Here is an 18453-nt window from a genome sequence, read left to right on the forward strand (position 1 = left end):
CCACAGTGAGGACAAGAGACAGAAAGAGGAGATTTGATTCCGTTCAAAGCTGGATGGGACCCATTGGTTCTCATCAACCAGCCTGCCAGGCTCAATGACCTGTGTGTTTATGGCCATCTGTTTGTTGACACAGTAAACACGGGGCAAATCAAAAACGACCCATGTTCCCTTTTAGTTTATGAACATAATCATGTGATCATGTGTGTGTGTGTGTGTGTGTGTGTGTGTGTGTGTGTGTGTGAGTGAGTGAGTGAGTGAGTGAGTGAGTGAGTGAGTGAGTGAGTGTGAGAGAGAGAGAGAGAGAGAGAGACATGAAGTCATAATCATAAGATAAGTCATTGTACTTTGAGATTCCAAGGTTTAGAGATAGTCACTGCACTAAAAAGAGGTGGAGATAGAGACCGGGTTCTGCTTCAAAAAGAGGCTTATTGGATCCACTTCTTAAATGCAACCCCACCATGTGCCCATCCTGGGCCTCCGCCTGAGACACCAACTTCACACAGGTCTGAGGAAAGCATTTCATGTATACTGTACATACACACATCAAATTATTGAGAAATGTAACACATTTGCTATTTAACATTTAACAGAATCCTCTTCATAGTCACATTCATAGTCACATGTAAAACTGTGGAGGAAATTGTTTTTTATGCAAGCTCCATCATTTTTTAAACCCACCCTTTAAAGTTCCCTCCAAGAAAGAAGCAGTGGAAAAATAATTTCTTTAACCCTGATAAAAGTAAGTAAAATGCCTGTAATATATATATTTTTGTGATGTCTAGAACATGTTTTATTTATTATTGTGAAAGATATCCCCCAAATGTAAATTATTAATTTATTATTATTATTTTAATAATTATATATATATATATATATATATATATATATATACACACACACTTTTTTTCCCTTTTTTTTAACATAATTTCCTCTGCAAAGTCCTAGTAGTACAAAGTAGTAGTAAGGTTGAAATCTCTTTTTTGCAAGTAGAAATATATCCGGGTCTTACTTGGGTTAATGATTTGTAAGCAAACAAAATCCTAAAACGTCCACGAGAGAGCCAGTGAATAGAGGTCAGCACGTGCTCGCTTTGGGTTTTCCTGTTAAAAGACAACCTGCAGCATTCGGGACCAAGTGCAAGCATGGGAACGAATGGGTGCATCAACATCATTAGAGTTATGCAAATAAAAATCATACTTGTGTGAAGTGAGGGGCTCCCAGATTTTTGGGTGCATGTTGATGTTCTCACCTCCATGAAAAATGATTTAAAACAAATCTTTACAAAATGTATTTATAACAGCGACCCTCCTAGAAAATAATTGTGCTAATGATACTGGTAAATATTTTTAATAGCGTGCTTTGACTTTGACTTCTACAATTATATTCTATTCTATTGATTGTCCCTACAATAATGTTGATCCAATTTAAATGAATGTATTCTGACCTAGTTCACATTATAAATCACTATGAGTGGAGGCTGACGGTTTCACATTTTTAGTATATTTTAGTGGGGCTCTTATAGCAAATTTTAGTCTGTGCAATTGCTTTTTTTCTGTCAAAACGATGAAAAATGAGTGTCTCTCTTCTACTGAAATATGCTTTCAGCAAACCTCTGGGGGAAGAAATCCTCAGAGTGTGGTTCAAAAATAAAACAGAACCCATAGAAAACAGACAAATAATTACTTTGGACTCCTACGGTATTGTGCAGTCAGTCCAATGGTTACATAAGGGATCTACAGATGCAGGGATGGTATCAGAATGGCATGAGTGTCTATCTGCAGTCTAGTCGACTGAGATGGATTGTTAACTGCTGCCATCTAGTGGATCTACATCAAAAGATTTTAAAGTGATACTTTATCTAAGGACCAAACAAAATAATATCTTTCTACATAATGTATTTCTCTTCGTTTAGGAAATGCTTAACTTCCCTGCCGCCACTAGATGGCGCTAAATGGCTCAGACTGCCGCGGTTTTCAGCCCGCATGGCTCCTTTATACGGAGCCCCAGACTAGCCATGGGAAATAAAAAAAATTGATTAGTTATCTTGAGATCTCAAATTAGTATTCCGTGGCCACAAAATATTAATTTGTGGCCATGGAATACTAATTTGAATTAATCATTTGTTATCTTGTGATCTCGAATTAGTAACTTGTGGCCACGAAATACAAATTCGTGGCCACGGAATACTAATTTGAGATCTCAAAATAACGAATCAATTTAAAAAAAAATCTTTCCCATGGCTAGTCTGGGCTTGGGGCTCCGTTAAGAAGCGAGACTGACAAAATTGACACACTTCCGGGAATACGGAAGCGTTTCAGGGGTGCACCCTAGATACATGGTCAGTGATCACAACAACTGAAATGGTCCAGCACGGTCGCCAATTGTTTTTATTGAGCTACAAAAACATTTATGTTTTGTATAATCAATTCAATAGAGGGTATGCGTGTGACATCATCATCATATACGTGGAAGTTATGCAGGAACGCCTACTGAGTGGCAAAAAACTACTATTTGATTGCATTAAATTACTTTAAACAATGTTAAATTAACTTTGCAACTCACTTTGCCACTCGATCTGCCATTCACTTTATACATGCGCAAACCCTCTATTTGAGCTCAATTCCAATGCAATGAGTTTTTTCTATCGGCTCTAATAAAATAAAATAAACTCAGTATAAAAGTCCATGTCGTCCATGGCATACTGTGACCATAAATTATGGTCGTCCAATGTAGTCCTTGGCAGGGAAGGTTAAAAACTGGAGGTGAATTCTGATAAATTAGTTGATAAATTGATAAACTGATCAATTACATTATTGGTGGGTGCCTGGTGGCTCAGTGATTGTGAGTGCCAAGGACGTGAGTTTGAAATCCAGCTATTGTCAAATTTGTCATGTATTGCGCACCTTACCACACACACACACACACACACACACACACACACACACACACACACACACACACACACACACACACACACACACACACACACACACACACACACACACACACACACACACACACACACACACACACACACACACACACACACACACACACACACACAGTACAATGTCATAAGCATATGACGCTGCATGTATGCATTGGGGTCAGAAGAAGAATTTTCACAAAACAGCAATTTTCATTGGCTCATAAAAAAATGTTTTTTTCACTTGAAAAATAATGTAATACGATTTTATGTCCGTATGGGTCCAACGTTCACGTGTAGAAGTTTTCGTGCATTTTGATAAAAGATCCTGGGAGGAGATACATTTGAACTGTTTTTCATACAATTCAAAATGGCAGTTGTTCTAAAGGTCAGAGGTCAAAAGTCAGAGCACGAAAGTTGTTCGGCATGAGGAGACACATATGTGTATCAAAGTTCCATTGCCAACGGTCAAATGGTTCATGAGCTATTCGCATTCAAAGTTTGCATTTTCAATTGAGTGCTATAGCACCACCCTTTGGCCATTGGTCATGGGCTTCACATAGTCACCATTTGGCATGGCCCTCTACCAGATTCCCACGTTTTGCAAAAACCGACTGCAAGATTCAGCCAGAACTGCTATTTTTGGCGGAAGAAGAAGGAGGAGAAGAAAAAAAAGACAAAAGCAATAAGTGACCAAAGTTTGTATTGTGTACTGCCTGAACTGTAGCATACTTTATAGTTAGGCTATGAGAGACATCTCAGACAGCAAGGTCAGCCTTGCTGAAGTTAGCGGTTATTATGTCTCCATTGTTGTCACGTCCAGTGTTTCCTGCAGGAAAAAGCTTTGGCATGGTGCTGGGGGGGGGGGGGGGGGGGGGGGGCTTCTGGCACGCGGCCTTGGGCCTTGGGCCGCCCAGCAGTCTGCCATCAACGAACGGTCACTTCTCACCCTTAGTAGCTAAACCTAATAATTCAATATTGCAAACGTTCTTTCACAGAGAGGCTGAGATTTGAGAGTTTGTAGCAGTCGACAGTACTTGCACGCTCTGCTTGCGCACTTGTACAGTACCTACTTGGGTGCAACAAGCAAGTAGGCACTCGACAGAGTGCAGTTCTAGTTATTATTATTATTGGCCCAGCTGGCCAGGGGGAGGCAGTTTAGAGACAGTTTAGAGACCAGGATTACCCTTCATGTTTTTTGTGAGGGTACCTACCCTAGGGGACACGGGGAGAACATGCAAACTCCACACAGAAAGGCCCTTTTGCCAACCCCGCCTCGGGTATGCACTGATGACGCGGAGGAGAGAACATGCCCCCAGCGCCCACAGCGTCCCGAGCGGGAATCGAACCCAGGACCTTCTAGCTAACCTAAAATACAAGGTTTTGTCACCACTCACCACGGTCTGCATTTCTAGTCATCTATTCTCTCCTGGTCCACTAGATCTCAGTCTTGTCTCTCCTGCCCATATAGGAAATGTCAATCAACCCTTGACAGCCATCCATCCAAACAGAAATGTCTATCTGATAGTATTAAACAACATTAAAGTCACCAACATTGCAGCTGTATGGAAAGCTTGGAATATTCTCTTTGTATCTTCCAAGTTTCTGTTTAATAAACATGTACAGTATACTGTACATGTCATCATGAGGCATGAGCTACTTTCTGTCAAAAGATTCCATGGAGGCTGCCTCCACCAGCCTGCATTGTGCAATTTCGAAGTAGGTACTTGACTGTTTAGTAATTTCCAATGAGCGCTTCTAAACACTTAATAAATTCCATGCAGGTGATTATTTTTCTAACAGAAAGTAGGTCATAACATGTCTACAGTGGATTTTTATGAAACAAAGACTTGACAGATATTGAGAGGAAAATCCAAGCTTTACGTACATCTGCAATATTGGTGAGTATAAAGTTGTTGTTTAATACAATGAGATATGACTTTTCTTTTTGGATGAATGGGCTGTCAAGGGTGGTTATTGCAACTAAGATGGCAGCCAGATAGTATTATAGTTGAGTTGCTATCTCTTTGCCAGAAACAGCAGATCTACAAGCTCACAACACAGCCCAACACAATGCGTAGATCTGATATTTTTGGCTAATGTTCCACCAGTGCAGTACAGTATGAACAGCATTAAAATAAATATACAATTGAATTACTATCCAATTTAGTAATTTAATTACTATCCAACATTCCAAGAGGTCAAACACTTTTATTTTGAATGTGAAATCCATATCTTTCCTGTTGTTCTGTCGCTTAGCTGGCTCACTTGACAGCTTCAGTCAGGGACTAGGAGGAAACAAAAACTAGACTGCTAATAGTAGACTACAAGAAAGTGCATTTGGAGCATATCTGACCCCTACCTCGCTGACTGTAAAGTATTGGGGGTTAAAATGCCAGACGCAAATGAAGAATTCTACAGGAAGCATCTGTGTAATGTTTATCTGAGCATCTTTGCTCTGTTCTGCTTCAAACTCTTCGTAAAGATCTCCCTGAACTTGCTCACGCACTTCTATGTGGTCAGAGGGAACCGTAAAGAGGCAGCCAGAATATCTGCAGAGTTCTATGACTATGGCCAACAACACAGTGAGTATATGCAACACCAACTGACAGGTGGAGGCATCGACCTGGAGTTAAGACATACTCCTACAATATGCCAAAAAGAATATTTAACATGAAAAATATACTTTGCTGAAACTATCTGAAACATATGACATGCATCTCATTTAAGTGTGGGCTTCAGTGAATAATTACTGTGATGTTACTGTATCGGTACAGATTTGCCCAACACTACCACGGTGCATATATACCGCCTATTATCCTCTGTGTACATTTAACTTTAAGAGTGAACTACAGTAACAACTCAACTGAGAACCAGTCAGCTGCGTTTCTTTCCTCTCTAATATATTAATAGAACAGGGTTATGAAACCACCCCCCCCACCCCGCCCCCACAGCGGCCTACTTTCCATTCTCAGCTGCACCTCAACACACACACACACACACACACACACACACACACACACACACACACACACACACACACACACACACACACACACACACACACACACACACACACACACACACACACACACACACACACACACACACACACACACACACACACACACACACACACACCCCAAAGAGCCAAAACAACATTTGCTGTTGTCAGGGTCGGGCAGTTTATGGACATTTTCCGGGGAGATCCAGGGAGCAGAAGAGAGCCGAATAAGTCAAAATAGAAACTCTACAGAATACTAATGAGGTCGCTTGAGGGCATTAGGCACGCTCTTTTAGTTCAGACCTCCCTCGTTCCTCAAACTGTGTTTGATGTCTGGAGCTGCTGTCTGATCTCATCCCAAACTGACATCCGTCATTATCGAGCAAAACAGACTGCATGAATGCAATGGCATGAACCGAACAGAGGAAATTGAGCTGGTTTGGTTTCTGTATATTAACTGAGAGGTATGGAAGAAGATGATGATAAAGCTGTGTGGAATGCATACGGTGTGATTATGGACATAGACCCAGGTGTGTTTTATCTGTGATGTTTATCATACACTCTACCATATTTGCATCACAACAATAGCATTTGCAAATTAATACTATAAAGTTTGTCTTGATTGTATGTCGTACAAAATGAGTGGAGTGTAGTCACACATGTGTTAAATATTTCTAGATAGAAGAGTATAGAGACACATGGTAGATGTAACAGGAGTTGGAATCAAACTTAGCTCACAAAGAGCATGTGGACAGTGTTCCAACAGGCTATAATATAATGTGCCGAGATAGTGGTCAGTCACTGAAAACGAATTCACATCACTGTCTATATACCTTCCTGTGAATGTCTATATAAACTATTGTGTGGTGTGTCATTAAATGAAGAGCGAAGATCAATGTGACACACTACTTCCATTACTTTTATCTTCTTCCTAGTATGAAAGCTGAGTCTGTGTAGGAGAGACATCCAGAAAGCTGAGAGGGAGGCAGTGTATAGGAGAGACAGATAGTTGGAAAGCTGAGAGGGGGACAGTGTAGGAGAGACAGACAGTTGGAAAGCTGAGAGGGGGATAGTGTAGGAGAGACAGACAGTTGGAAAGCTGAGAGGGTCACAGTGTAGGAGAGACAGACAGTTGGAAAGCTGAGAGGTTCACAGTGTAGGAGAGACAGACAGTTGGAAAGCTGAGAGGTTCACAGTGTAGGAGAGACAGACAGTTGGAAAGCTGAGAGGTTCACAGTGTAGGAGAGACAGACAGTTGGAAAGCTGAGAGGTTCACAGTGTAGGAGAGACAGCTTAGCTGGAAAGCCGAGAGGGGACAGTGTTAGTGTATAGGAGACAGAAAGTCCAAATGGACTAATTCCAATAATTTCTACACCCACCCTTCGTTTATGGTCTAAAAACTCTATATTGCCCAGATTAAGAACAAATACAAGAATTCCCCTTCAAGATGAAAGCACAGTGTAGCCATTATGGATAAGACTATCCTATAACATTTTTTCCATTTCTAGGCTGTCACAGCCTGTCTAAACATATTTAGTTTTCACAAAGGGAGGATCTTCTCGCTTGGATCTGTGGGGATTCACTGCACTCCTTGTGTGAACCCTACTTGCCATGTAGAAAAAAGTTCGAACATGACAGTTTAACGGACGTGCGGCCACTGTCAGATTGTCTGTGCCTCATTACCTGAACGCCTTTCAATGATTAACAAATTAATTAACAGTTGTACTCGCTTTCCGTGTTAAAACGCTTTTGCTATAAAGTGCCTACAGCAGTTGTTATGAAAATCGAGTCTGGGGACCCCCAGAGGTCCTTGCAGGAGTACCAGGGGGTCCGCGGCCAAATTAGTTAATGAGAAAATCTGTTTAACCACTTTAAGCCTTTTGAAATGCTCATCTACAAAGCTCACGCAACGTGTCGTGAGGTTCAAGATCTGCTATTTTTTTAAATCCTTGAAAAGTCGTGAATAATTTTGAAAATATGCAACAAATCTTCTCTTATGGGGTTCCCCCCCCGGTACAAAATATTTTCTGATCGGGGTCCGTGGCAAAATACATTTCAATTTGGGGGTCCTCCTTGACACAGGGGCGGCCTTAAGGATCGGGAGGCCCCGTTCATGACGTCATCATCATCATACTATCATCATCATCATACTATAATTCTAACAATGTCTGTCTGTCTGTGTGTGTGTGTGTGTGTCTGTCAGAAACAATGCCGTAACTCCTTACTGCCTGCACCAGTCACTCCCGCTTTTCACACAGGCATTGACCATATGAATATGGAGGGCGTAACGAAGCCCTTTTTTCGATTTGACACATTAATGATTATTAATGAATTTATTAGTCAATTACAAACGCACCCGGGTGCAGTACCCCCCACGGCCACAAGGGGGAGCAAATATCTCACAACGGGTAAGGGCTAGTTTTAATAATTAATAATTATTAAAAAATAAAAATAAAAATAAACTTGTTTGTGGGGTTTTTTTGTCAGTGTGTATTATCGGACTTCAAAGCATGAACAGCATACACAGCCAAGTAGAAAATACACAAAAGCAGCTTGCTTGATTAAACATTTTTTTACTTTAAGGTATAACTGGAAGGCAGCATAGGCTATACAATGATGCAATCATTGTATAGCTGTGCAGTGAGTGCTAGTGCAGTGAGTGCACACACTGGGAAGTGTGTGTTACAACCAAACAACACAGGTCAACGTGACATGACAGGTCGAGTACCTGCAGTGATTATTAGCTGCTGCCAACTAGTGATAAGTGGACGTATACAGGATGAGGCTGAATAATTAACAAGGCTGATTGGAAGGCTGCGATGCAATGCAATATTACTACTACTACTACTACTACTATTTCTTTTTGGGGGAGGCCCCTGGAGGCTCAAGGCCCGTTTCAATTGAAACGATTGAAACATAATAAGGAAACGGTGCCTTGACATGGAAACCACCGAGAACCACTGAACTATACAGAGCTGTCGTTTCTTTTTACAGGGTCCTGGGCCGACCGCTCGCCTCTGCATGACGCCGCATGCCAGGGCCGCTTGCTCCCCCTCAGAACGCTCATTCAACAGGTGGGAGCCACAATGACAACAACTGCATTCATATATACATGGTGAAGGTTGAGCGCTAATGCATGCCAGGTGATGGAATTATTTCCTTTGGATCAATGACTGTTTGCATATGCCTCAGGGTCACAACGTGAACGTCATGACCATAGATCATGTGACACCCCTCCATGAGGCCTGTCTGGGAGGCCATGGGATGTGTGCCAGGGTCCTCATCGATGCAGGAGCTAAAGTAAGTCCCTGTGTGTGTGTGTGTGTGTGTGTGTGTGTGTGTGCGCGTGTGTGTTTGTGCACATGCGTGCATGTGTGTGACTGTTGGTGTAACTTTAAAGGTGTTCTTCGTTCGTTTGTGAGATAACAGGCTGGAGAAAGCAAAAAGATCTTCTCAATTTAACTACTACTACTACAACAATTCATTTGGTGAAATAAGGTGGTTCAAGGACAATGCAATGTGTTGATGTCCAGGTCAGTGTGTTGATGTCCAGGTCAATGTGTTGATGTCCAGGTCAGTGTGTTGATGTCCAGGTCAGTGTGTTGATGTCCAGGTCAATGTGTTGATGTCCAGGTCAATGTGTTGATGTCCAGGTCAGTGTGTTGATGTCCAGGTCAATGTGTTGATGTCCAGGTCAATGTGTTGATGTCCAGGTCAATGTGTGCACCATTGATGGTGTCACGCCGCTGTTTAATGCCTGTTCAGTGGGCAGCGTGTCCTGCACTGAACTCCTCCTGGCGAATGGAGCCAAACCTCAGGCCATTGTCTACCGCCCATCAGCCATCCATGAAGCCACCAGCAAAGGTATGATATCTACTGCTCTGGTTCTTTAAACAGGGGGTCCAGGGACCATCAGGGGTCCTTGGGAAGGTGCCAGGGGGTCCCCAGCTAAACGATTTTTATTTGGGACCCAAGTGAAACTGAGAGTACGTGTTACTCTCAGAAATAAAGTATCACTGAGGATTTTAAAATGAGATAAACAGAGATAAACAGTACATTTGATCAAGGCCCTAATGCATATCAAACTGTCATTGAAATTAAAAAGGTTGAGCATCTACTGGACACTTGATCCTATATTTAGTTTGTGACTTATTTTGATTATTATTATTATTGAATTCTCTTTTTTTCCCCCTTCTTGTCATTTTCTTGTTTCATCAAACAAATATACTTTAACTAAACTTTTTGGACAAACATCTGAACCCATATCATAACCCATTTCAAATAAATTATATTTGTGTAGGGGGAATAAAACTACTTGTGTATTTCTCCAACAAAAGTGTACACCTATGTTAAACACCTGATAATGTAAAACAACACACACACACACAAATTGCGGGACAAATACATAGGGTATTCTTTTCTCCCACACTCAAATCAGAAGAATGGTATTTCGCTTTTGCTCAAAACCGGTGCAGGTGTGTCTTTACACTAGGAATGCACCTTCATCCAGAGGGCGGGGGGTGTGTGTGGTTCATCCTTCTCCTCAGGCCACAGTGGCTGCGTGGAGGCTCTGGTGGCGTGGGGAGCAGACGTAGACATGGACATCCCTCACCTGGGGACGGCGCTCTACACAGCCTGCGTCTACCAGGAGCTGGAGTGTGCCAGGAAGCTCCTGAGAGAAGGTTCAATCATTGAATTATTGCTGCCGTAACTCATTGCAACTTACAGTACATTACTCTGCTTATATGACCCCAGATTCCTCTTGATGATCCCTTTTATTAATCGTGTAGTTTTTAGTTATTCATTTAAATATCATTTATTGTGCTATAAAGCACTTTGTAACATCCGTTTTTAAAATAGTATTACCACTCCCATGTTATTGTATGGAAATGCTTTTGAAGCGTGCTTTGCAAATAAGATACATATAAAACAAAAACCAATATGATAGAAAAATGTATTTGTAGTACTTTCACAACACATGTACTCACACACCAAAACACATGCTTTGCACAATTACACATACAGTACAGCACATGCGTATAGCACACAGGCATGCACCCTAGTCCCACAGGGATACAACATGGAGATGATGTTTCCATAAGCAGGCGCACTAAACTGTTCTCCATACAGGGGCCAATGTCCAGAAAGGTAAGTTTCTGGACTCTCCTCTCCACGCGGCAGCAGAGCAGAACTGCACCGCCGTAGTCAAACTTCTGCTGGACTTTGGGGCTGACATTAATGCCAGGAACCTGGACTGTCAGAGACCTGTGGAGGTGGCTCCCCCTAGCAGTCTCACAGAGGGCTTACTACTCTTGTATGAAGGTACGGTACATGTGTGTGTGTGTGTGTGTGTGTGTGTGTGTGTGTGTGTGTGTGTGTGTGTGTGTGTGTGTGTGTGTGTGTGTATACTTTCACTTGATTTTGGTAATTTGTTTGGTGTTTTACTGGTCAGAGACCCTGAGCTCTCTGATGGTTGTTAATTATCCTAATCAAACGCATGGTTCTCTGTCTCTACAGCGACCCCTCGCCTACTGAGTCAGTTGTGTCGTCATTGTGTCAGAAGCTGCGTTGGCAGAGACAGACTCCACCTTCTCGTACACCTTCCCCTGCCGAACGCACTCCAAAACTACCTCCGCTACAGATGACTGCCTGCCTACGTTGCCACAAGAACCATTTATGACACAAACATCACACGGCACCACAGAATGCAGAAATAAAAAGTGACAATTCCGGGACCATGGACAGTTCCTCAGCCACATTACTTTTTTTCCCCCTTTCTTTCTTTCTCTCTCTTTCTTTTCTTCTTGGCATTTTAAGTGTTAAATAGCTCTATATTCTGATAATTATTCAACCCTGCCCCAATCGACATTGTGATTGGCTGATACACGCACAGCTCTCCACTCAATGGTCTGTCCCACCTCTCTATCTTGTTTCACCAATACGGAAGTCAGGATACTCATGAAAAGCATGTGCTCGTGAAAAACATTTACAGCTTGCCTTTGTGCCACTGCCAATGTGCCAACTTTCTTACAGCTCTCATATAATCTTGCAGCAGCCCCCTTGCCCCGCTCAGTGGGCACATTTGCCAGTGCCACATATCCTGCTTGTGATATTCACGGACAAGATCTCGAGGCACTATATCGTGGAGGAAAAGGTCTACAGCTTGGTGAGCTGAGGATTGCATCACTGCTTTTTTCAGATGATGTGGTCCTATTCCTAATGGCATCATCAGTCCTAAAGACCTCCAGCTGGGATCGATAAAGCGGCTGGGATAAGGATCAGCATGTCTCAGTCTGAGGCCTTGGTTCTAAGCACGAAGCCAATGGATTGCCCAGTCTGGGTAGGGAATGAGAACTTACCCTAAGAAGTGAAGCAGTTCAAGGATCTCAGAGTCTTGTGCTGGAGATCACCTGGAGAATTGGAGCAGCAGGAGCACTGTGGTGATGAAAAGAGAGCTGAGCAAGCAGACAAAGTTCTGGAAATACCGGTCAATCTTCGCTCCCACTTTCACCCATGGTTTACATGATCCGACACATATAAACTCATTGTAACTTCAAATTCCATTTGAACCATGTAAGATTAATTGAAAACACACATCCTTGGTTCTGGTGACTTCATATATTTTATTTAACTTTACTTCTAATGCGTGAAGGCCGTGCTTTTTCAATTTCCTAATTTCCAAAGAAATTAAAAAAGAAATTGAACAAAAACACGCCCCGTTTATGGATAAGATCTTAAAAAAATAAATACATCAGCTTTTCTTTCACAGCTGTTGTTTTTATGCTCATACTAACCTTAGGAAGTAACACCTTCAGCAAAAACAGCTGATCTACAAGTTACACAATGAGCCACATGTGTTGTGAGTAGTGTTCTCAAACTCTGCCCGAACCTGCAGACCCGACGTTTTAGGGCCGGACCTAAAATGTATGCTAATCATTTATTATAAATTTGTTTATAATAATAAAAAAATAATAGTTCTGTTCTGTCTGTTTGTTTGTGTATTTATGAAGATGGTGCTGACTGGCGTTTCACTTTTACTCTGTGTAGAGTTCTCAAATTCTGCCGGGTTGGACCTCAAATCTATGCTAATTAATTAGTCGGGATGGGCCAGGCCTCGGGCCTGATCAGATATGGCCCAGTTAGGGCCGGGCCTTAATTTTCGGCCCGATGAGAACTCTAGTTGTGAGCTTGTAGATCTGCGATTTATGAAATGGGACATACTGTATAGTTAAAGTGGGTTGGATTATTAGTTGGGGAAACACCCAGGTGAACAGATGAGCTTTTAATTTAGCCACATATGGAAACATTGCAATCTATAATTCTAATCTATACCATGATATTTTTAGGCTGCTGGATATTTATGAATTCTAAACCATAAATGAAATACAGAAATTGTGAGATAACAGGCTGGAGAAAGCTGCCTTCTTCTCAATTTAACTACTACTACTACAACAATTATTAGTTGTTCTCTCTCTCTCTGTCATGTCATTTTCTTTAATTAATTAACCTGATTCATTATTTAATTTTTGTTTTGTTCTGTTTACATTAGTTAGATTTAATTAGAACACTATACCCTGGCCTGTTCCCTGGCTATAGCAACGCAATTCGACTGACATGAATGTTAAGCTGATAAGGCTATTTACACACACAGACACTTTACACACACACACACACACACACACACTACTGTGCATTCTTCTTCAGAACATATAGTATCTATTTCTGTGTGGGTGCCGACCACATGTGACATGACAACACTGCGCATGCCTTCACCACCACATTAAAAAAACAATAGGCCCAGTAGCCTACAGTATGTTGCCATGGAAAGGTAAACAAGTCACAATGTTGTTAGCATTAGCTAACATAAAGTACAAGCTTGGAGAAGCTTTACTTACTAAGGCAAGACAGGCGAACTCCTCTGGGAAACAGCAGAAAGAGAAACAAAGCTACCAATCAACACGCTACACAGCATGGATTATCCACATCCTCCCAGAAAGTCAGGGCTCCCAAGAGAGGTCCTGAAGTGGCTTCAAGGCCTCGATTTGTCCATTTCTCCAAGGAATGTGCGCAGGTGGGTTCACAGCAGGCACACCTCTTGATTAACTAACTAATAACCAAGGACCTTTTTTTGGCAGTCCGTCTTTTCTAGGCCACCTGGTGGCAGTTTAACAAATGATGGTAAAATCATTCACAAGAGTTCACAAGAATACATTTAGACTGGTTTATTGTTCTGAATCTGATCATGTGTCCGTTATAGCCTATAGCTTTAATTCTGCTAGTGTTTCTAATTCATTTTTTAGAAAAGCCTATAGCTCTTGTATACAGTATGTAGGTGTTGAAAATCAGCATGTCACATGTGCTAGAACACTTAAGCAATTTATCTGGTGTGTCCAATATGAGTGTCATGCCCATGTCAAATAAACAAATCCAAAAGTATACCACTTTCAACCTGACTGGCTTCCCGATTTTAGGAACGTCATTATTAGTGAAAATGTTCTCTCCTTTTTTCCTCGAAATCTACAAGCAACGTGACGCAGCGCATTCATGTTTTTTGTTAGCTTTTTTCACTGGGCTATTTTTGCCACAGGACACATAACATAATTCCAAGCTATCTCAACAAACTAACCGTTAGGCCGTATCATTTCCATCGCCTAATAAATACATTCTGACCACTACCATCATGCTAGTTTTCATTGTTGTCAGCAGCTTTAGAGGTCATTGTTCAAATTGAATTTCACAGGGATTACAGATTCAAGTTCAGTTTTTCCTGTATGTTCACAGAGACTTCGCTAATGGTTGCATTGTGGCAGAGATCTTCTCTTTGCACTACCCTGAAGACTGTTCAATGCATTCATTTATCAACGGGACATCACTTACCACCAAGCTGGGGAACTGGAGCCAGTTAGAGCGGGTAAGCTGCAGGGCCAATTAGAGGAAATTGACTCCCAGCTGCCAGCCAGAACTTCATGGCTATGATCATCACTATAGCATTGGTCCCTTCCAGCAGTCAGTGTCACAGATCACATCTACATCCATTCTTCAGTTTTTACAGAAGCAAAACCTCCAGCTGACGAAGGAGGCCGTTGAAGGAACCATCCACTGCAAACCTGGAGCCGCAGAGGTGCTGGTGCAGGACGTCTATGGCCTACTAACCAACCACAGGTCTCACACACACACACCAAGCCAGCAAGAAAAATATGACACAGGCTTCAAAATATACAAAAAGTTAAAAACAAACATATTAAACAGATTTGACACATACTGTATATAGTTTTTGTTGTTGTTATTTTGGATGGATGAGTGGATCACACAGGTCTGTCCTTTTAGGATTAAAAGCCTGCAGGACACAGAGTTTGACTTCAGTGACCAGCGGTACCAGAACCAGCTGCCCATGGTGGCTCGCTCCACTGCATCCACCGCCATCAAGAACAACCTGAGCCTCAGTGAGCTGACGGCTGAACCCGACATCAGAACCAACCAAAGGAAGGTCTGGGACATCATACACAAACACCTGGAGCAGAGAGCCACAGACCGGCTGCACAACCCTGGTCTGTATCTGTGTTGTTTTATAACCGTATAGTAGATTATGTTAATGTCTTTAAAACGTGTACCTCTGTCTGTAGTGGTTGGAGGTTGTCTCAGCAATATTTCAACCCTGGCGTTGTGTAGATTCTGTAGAACGCAGATTGTTGACAACTGTAAATACAGTAGGCTATTTAAAGCAGACTGGATTGGACAACATTAGATGTACCACCATTCTTACAAATTAATCTCGTTAGGATCATCACATCACCTCCCTCCGTCGGGAAAGGGAGACAATGGACATAACCCTTACGGATTGTAGATTTAAAGGGGCATGAAACCCTAATCAGATTTAGTAGTTTGTTTTCCGGTACCATAACCTCACCAATAATATATCTACTAATAATGAGTACATTTATTTCCAGCATTGGTACAGACTACAGAGTAGACGTACTACACTCAGATGACTACACCGGGCGGGTATTGTCAATTTCAATTTTCAATTACATTTTCAATTCAAAGGAGCTTTATCGGCATGAGAAAACATATGTTTACATTGCCAAAGCAAGTGTCACAATACAATAAACAGTTGAAAATGGGGAAAGTTTATACAGTTGGACATTGCATACATGTTAAACAGGGTATAAAGCTTTTTTGAAACAAATAGCTTTTTTTTGCCGTCACTTTGGGACAAATAGCAGTATTTTCTTTCCTCAAGACTATTTAAATAGTATACAAAAATCTGATTTAAGATGCGTTTAAAGATCGCAGCTCTGTTTACATGTGCAGTAGGTCTACTGGGTACAGATAGTATAGTCCTTAGGGTGGTTGCATTCCATTAGCATTGTTGTATTTCTCCCAATAGGTATGGCATTTTTTCCTCGTTGGTCATAGTTTCAAACTCGCTTTGGTGTGTGTAATCTATGGGAAGTATGTCTCTGTCTCTGATGTCTTGGTATAGTGGGCACTGGGCAGGTGGTTAGGAAGTGTAGTGTCATTTCTCTATTGCAAGGCTGTGTTCACCGAGTCTGTATCTACTAGTCAATGCTTTCCTAAGTTTTGGGTCATTTAATGTGCTCAGCCATGTATATTCAGCCAATGTATATTCTCTTTTTAGTGATAGATAGCATTCCATTTTGCTTTGGTTTTGGGTAGTCTCTTTCCACTATGTCAGGTAGCTTTCTTTTTGTTTTCTTATAATCTGGTTAAGTCCAATGGGTTTTATGTCTGGTGGTTGTGCTTGCGTTTGTGCATAATAGTCTCTGGACCAGCTGACTAAGAGGGCATATATGTTGTCGCTATGATTGAGGGCTGTTATGGAGCGTGTCTGGGTTGCTTTCTTTCAAATTACATCACGTTCCTCTGAATGTTAAGAACATGCTTAACACAATCAGTGATTTGTTTTATTTGGTCTCAGATCGTTTCAGAGTGAGGTCGATCCCAAGAAGGCAGACTAGCCAAAATGTCGACCTTTCCACCAGTAACACGTCAAGTAAGTCCTGTCAACAGAAATAAACTTTGAATGTTAATATATAACATTATCTGATGGTATGCATTTCTGTCACATCTTTATGTTGCTGTTGCCTTTGAAGCTGTTTGGATAAATAACAGTTGCGAGCACAACAGTATAAACTGACACCGTAGGTTGCAAAGAGACGTCTTCAGAGGAGAAACCTCTAGCTTACTGAAGAAGAATGTTATGCAACACCTATTGAAGTGTCTGTCTCAGAACCTAGCTTTATGTTTTATGTCCCAATACATTTGATTTATAAATAGATTCTCTTTGAGGCTGTGGAGTATAGATCCTCAAAGTGACATTAAGGCGCTTTCCAGAATCTCCCCTACTCTTCTGTTATGTTTGTGTGCGTGCGTGCGGAGGGGTTCTACTATCTGACTACACTACAGTATTTCTACAACTAGTCAACTACAGTTGTCATCCTGCTGATTTGGTGCCTGTCATTCAATTTGTATGCGCTATTCAGATTTTTTTTTTTTATTAATTGTATTTGAATGCAGTTGCTCATCTTTCTTTCATCTGCTTGCTGTAGCACGTGTGTATGATGTATTTATTTGAGCCAGCAGGTGGCAGCATTGTGTAACTATGATTTAGTCTGATGGGTGGGGAGCAGGCTGAAAAGTGTTTTCCTTTAAAACATCTATTGAAATATGTTTTTACCTTTGATATATATCCGGCTGTACAATCCTATGGATTCTGTGTGTGTTGTTTATTGTGCTGAGCTGAGCTGTATATGAAGGTTCACTGTATTCCCGTCATGGGATCAATTAAAGTATTACTATTATACCTCCACTCAAAATGTCTACAACAAAGTATTGATTTTACCAGGGCTGATAAATTAAACATAATACGGTGTAACTGAATAGTCTTAGACATCAAAAGTGATGTAAGTGATTGGTCAGGAACAGGGGTCTCCCCTGGCCTGTGAACAAAACACTTTCAGGTTGGCATACCAAAAAACAAGTGAAAGTATAAGTGATGAAACATAAATGAGCAGACAAAAATAGAACTGGAACACCAGCTGATACATTAACTTTGTGGGATTCTCTGCCCTGACTGGATTACATTTGCAGCCCACTAGAAAATGTATTTGCCGTTTACTCAAGAGCAGGAGAGTTGGGGAGACCCCCGTTACTGAACTATTGATTGATTGATTGAGTGAGTTAAAAATACATCAAATGGATGAAATACCAACCAAATATGAGAAGGGATTCAAGAGAATACAGAGTTCAATACATTGGTTTGTTCAGAGAATGCATTCTGAGACATACAGATTAACCTATTCTGAACGGGCACCCATTTTGGTGTCAGCATCATGTCGTGCTTTAGCTATTTAAAAATAGCAGATCTACAAGCTCATATCGCGCCACCGAGTGGCGCGATACGAGCTTGTAGGTCTGCTATTTTTGAAAAATCGAAGAGCGACTGACATTTCTAGAATCTGATCTCAGGTCAGAATGGGTTCATCAGACCCAGTGTTTGTCC

General features: G+C 41.4%; 2 protein-coding genes across 3 annotated transcripts; both read left to right on the plus strand.

The window, feature by feature from the left end:
- The first annotated feature begins 5207 nt into the window (after nt 1-5207).
- Nucleotides 5208-12893, plus strand: asb5a (ankyrin repeat and SOCS box containing 5a). Of its 2 annotated transcripts, none has more exons than XM_083786175.1 (7): nt 5208-5511; nt 8925-9004; nt 9123-9230; nt 9644-9794; nt 10478-10612; nt 11061-11252; nt 11448-12893. In XM_083786175.1, the coding sequence occupies exons 1-7, from the start codon at nt 5319-5321 to the stop codon at nt 11573-11575; spliced, it is 987 nt and encodes a 328-aa protein (XP_083642301.1). In that variant the 5' UTR covers nt 5208-5318; the 3' UTR covers nt 11576-12893. The 2 variants fall into 2 exon arrangements, with proteins under 2 accessions (XP_083642301.1, XP_083642302.1); XM_083786176.1 differs by lacking the exon at nt 5208-5511 and adding an exon at nt 6096-6460.
- A 1007-nt stretch (nt 12894-13900) lies between these two features.
- On the plus strand, nt 13901-16731 carry spata4 (spermatogenesis associated 4; the record flags this gene model as incomplete). Its single annotated transcript, XM_083785764.1, has 5 exons — nt 13901-14001; nt 14712-14841; nt 14974-15092; nt 15258-15478; nt 16712-16731. The coding sequence occupies 5 exons, from the start codon at nt 13901-13903 to the stop codon at nt 16729-16731; spliced, it is 591 nt and encodes a 196-aa protein (XP_083641890.1).
- Between the last annotated feature and the right edge of the window lie 1722 nt (nt 16732-18453).

Source organism: Protomyctophum parallelum (genome assembly GCF_964188405.1).
Source record: "Protomyctophum parallelum genome assembly, chromosome: 16".
Classification (NCBI taxonomy): domain Eukaryota; kingdom Metazoa; phylum Chordata; class Actinopteri; order Myctophiformes; family Myctophidae; genus Protomyctophum; species Protomyctophum parallelum.

What these genes read in the sequence shown, in the direction of transcription:
- asb5a (XM_083786175.1), top strand. Translation starts at nt 5,319, where the DNA reads ATGCCAGACGCAAATGAAGAATTCTACAGGAAGCATCTGTGTAATGTT. An exon ending in TCATCGATGCAGGAGCTAAA is followed by an intron (nt 9,231 to 9,643) that starts GTAAGTCCCTGT and finishes GTTGATGTCCAG; the next exon opens with GTCAATGTGTGCACCATTGA. An exon ending in CAGGAAGCTCCTGAGAGAAG is followed by an intron (nt 10,613 to 11,060) that starts GTTCAATCATTG and finishes TTCTCCATACAG; the next exon opens with GGGCCAATGTCCAGAAAGGT.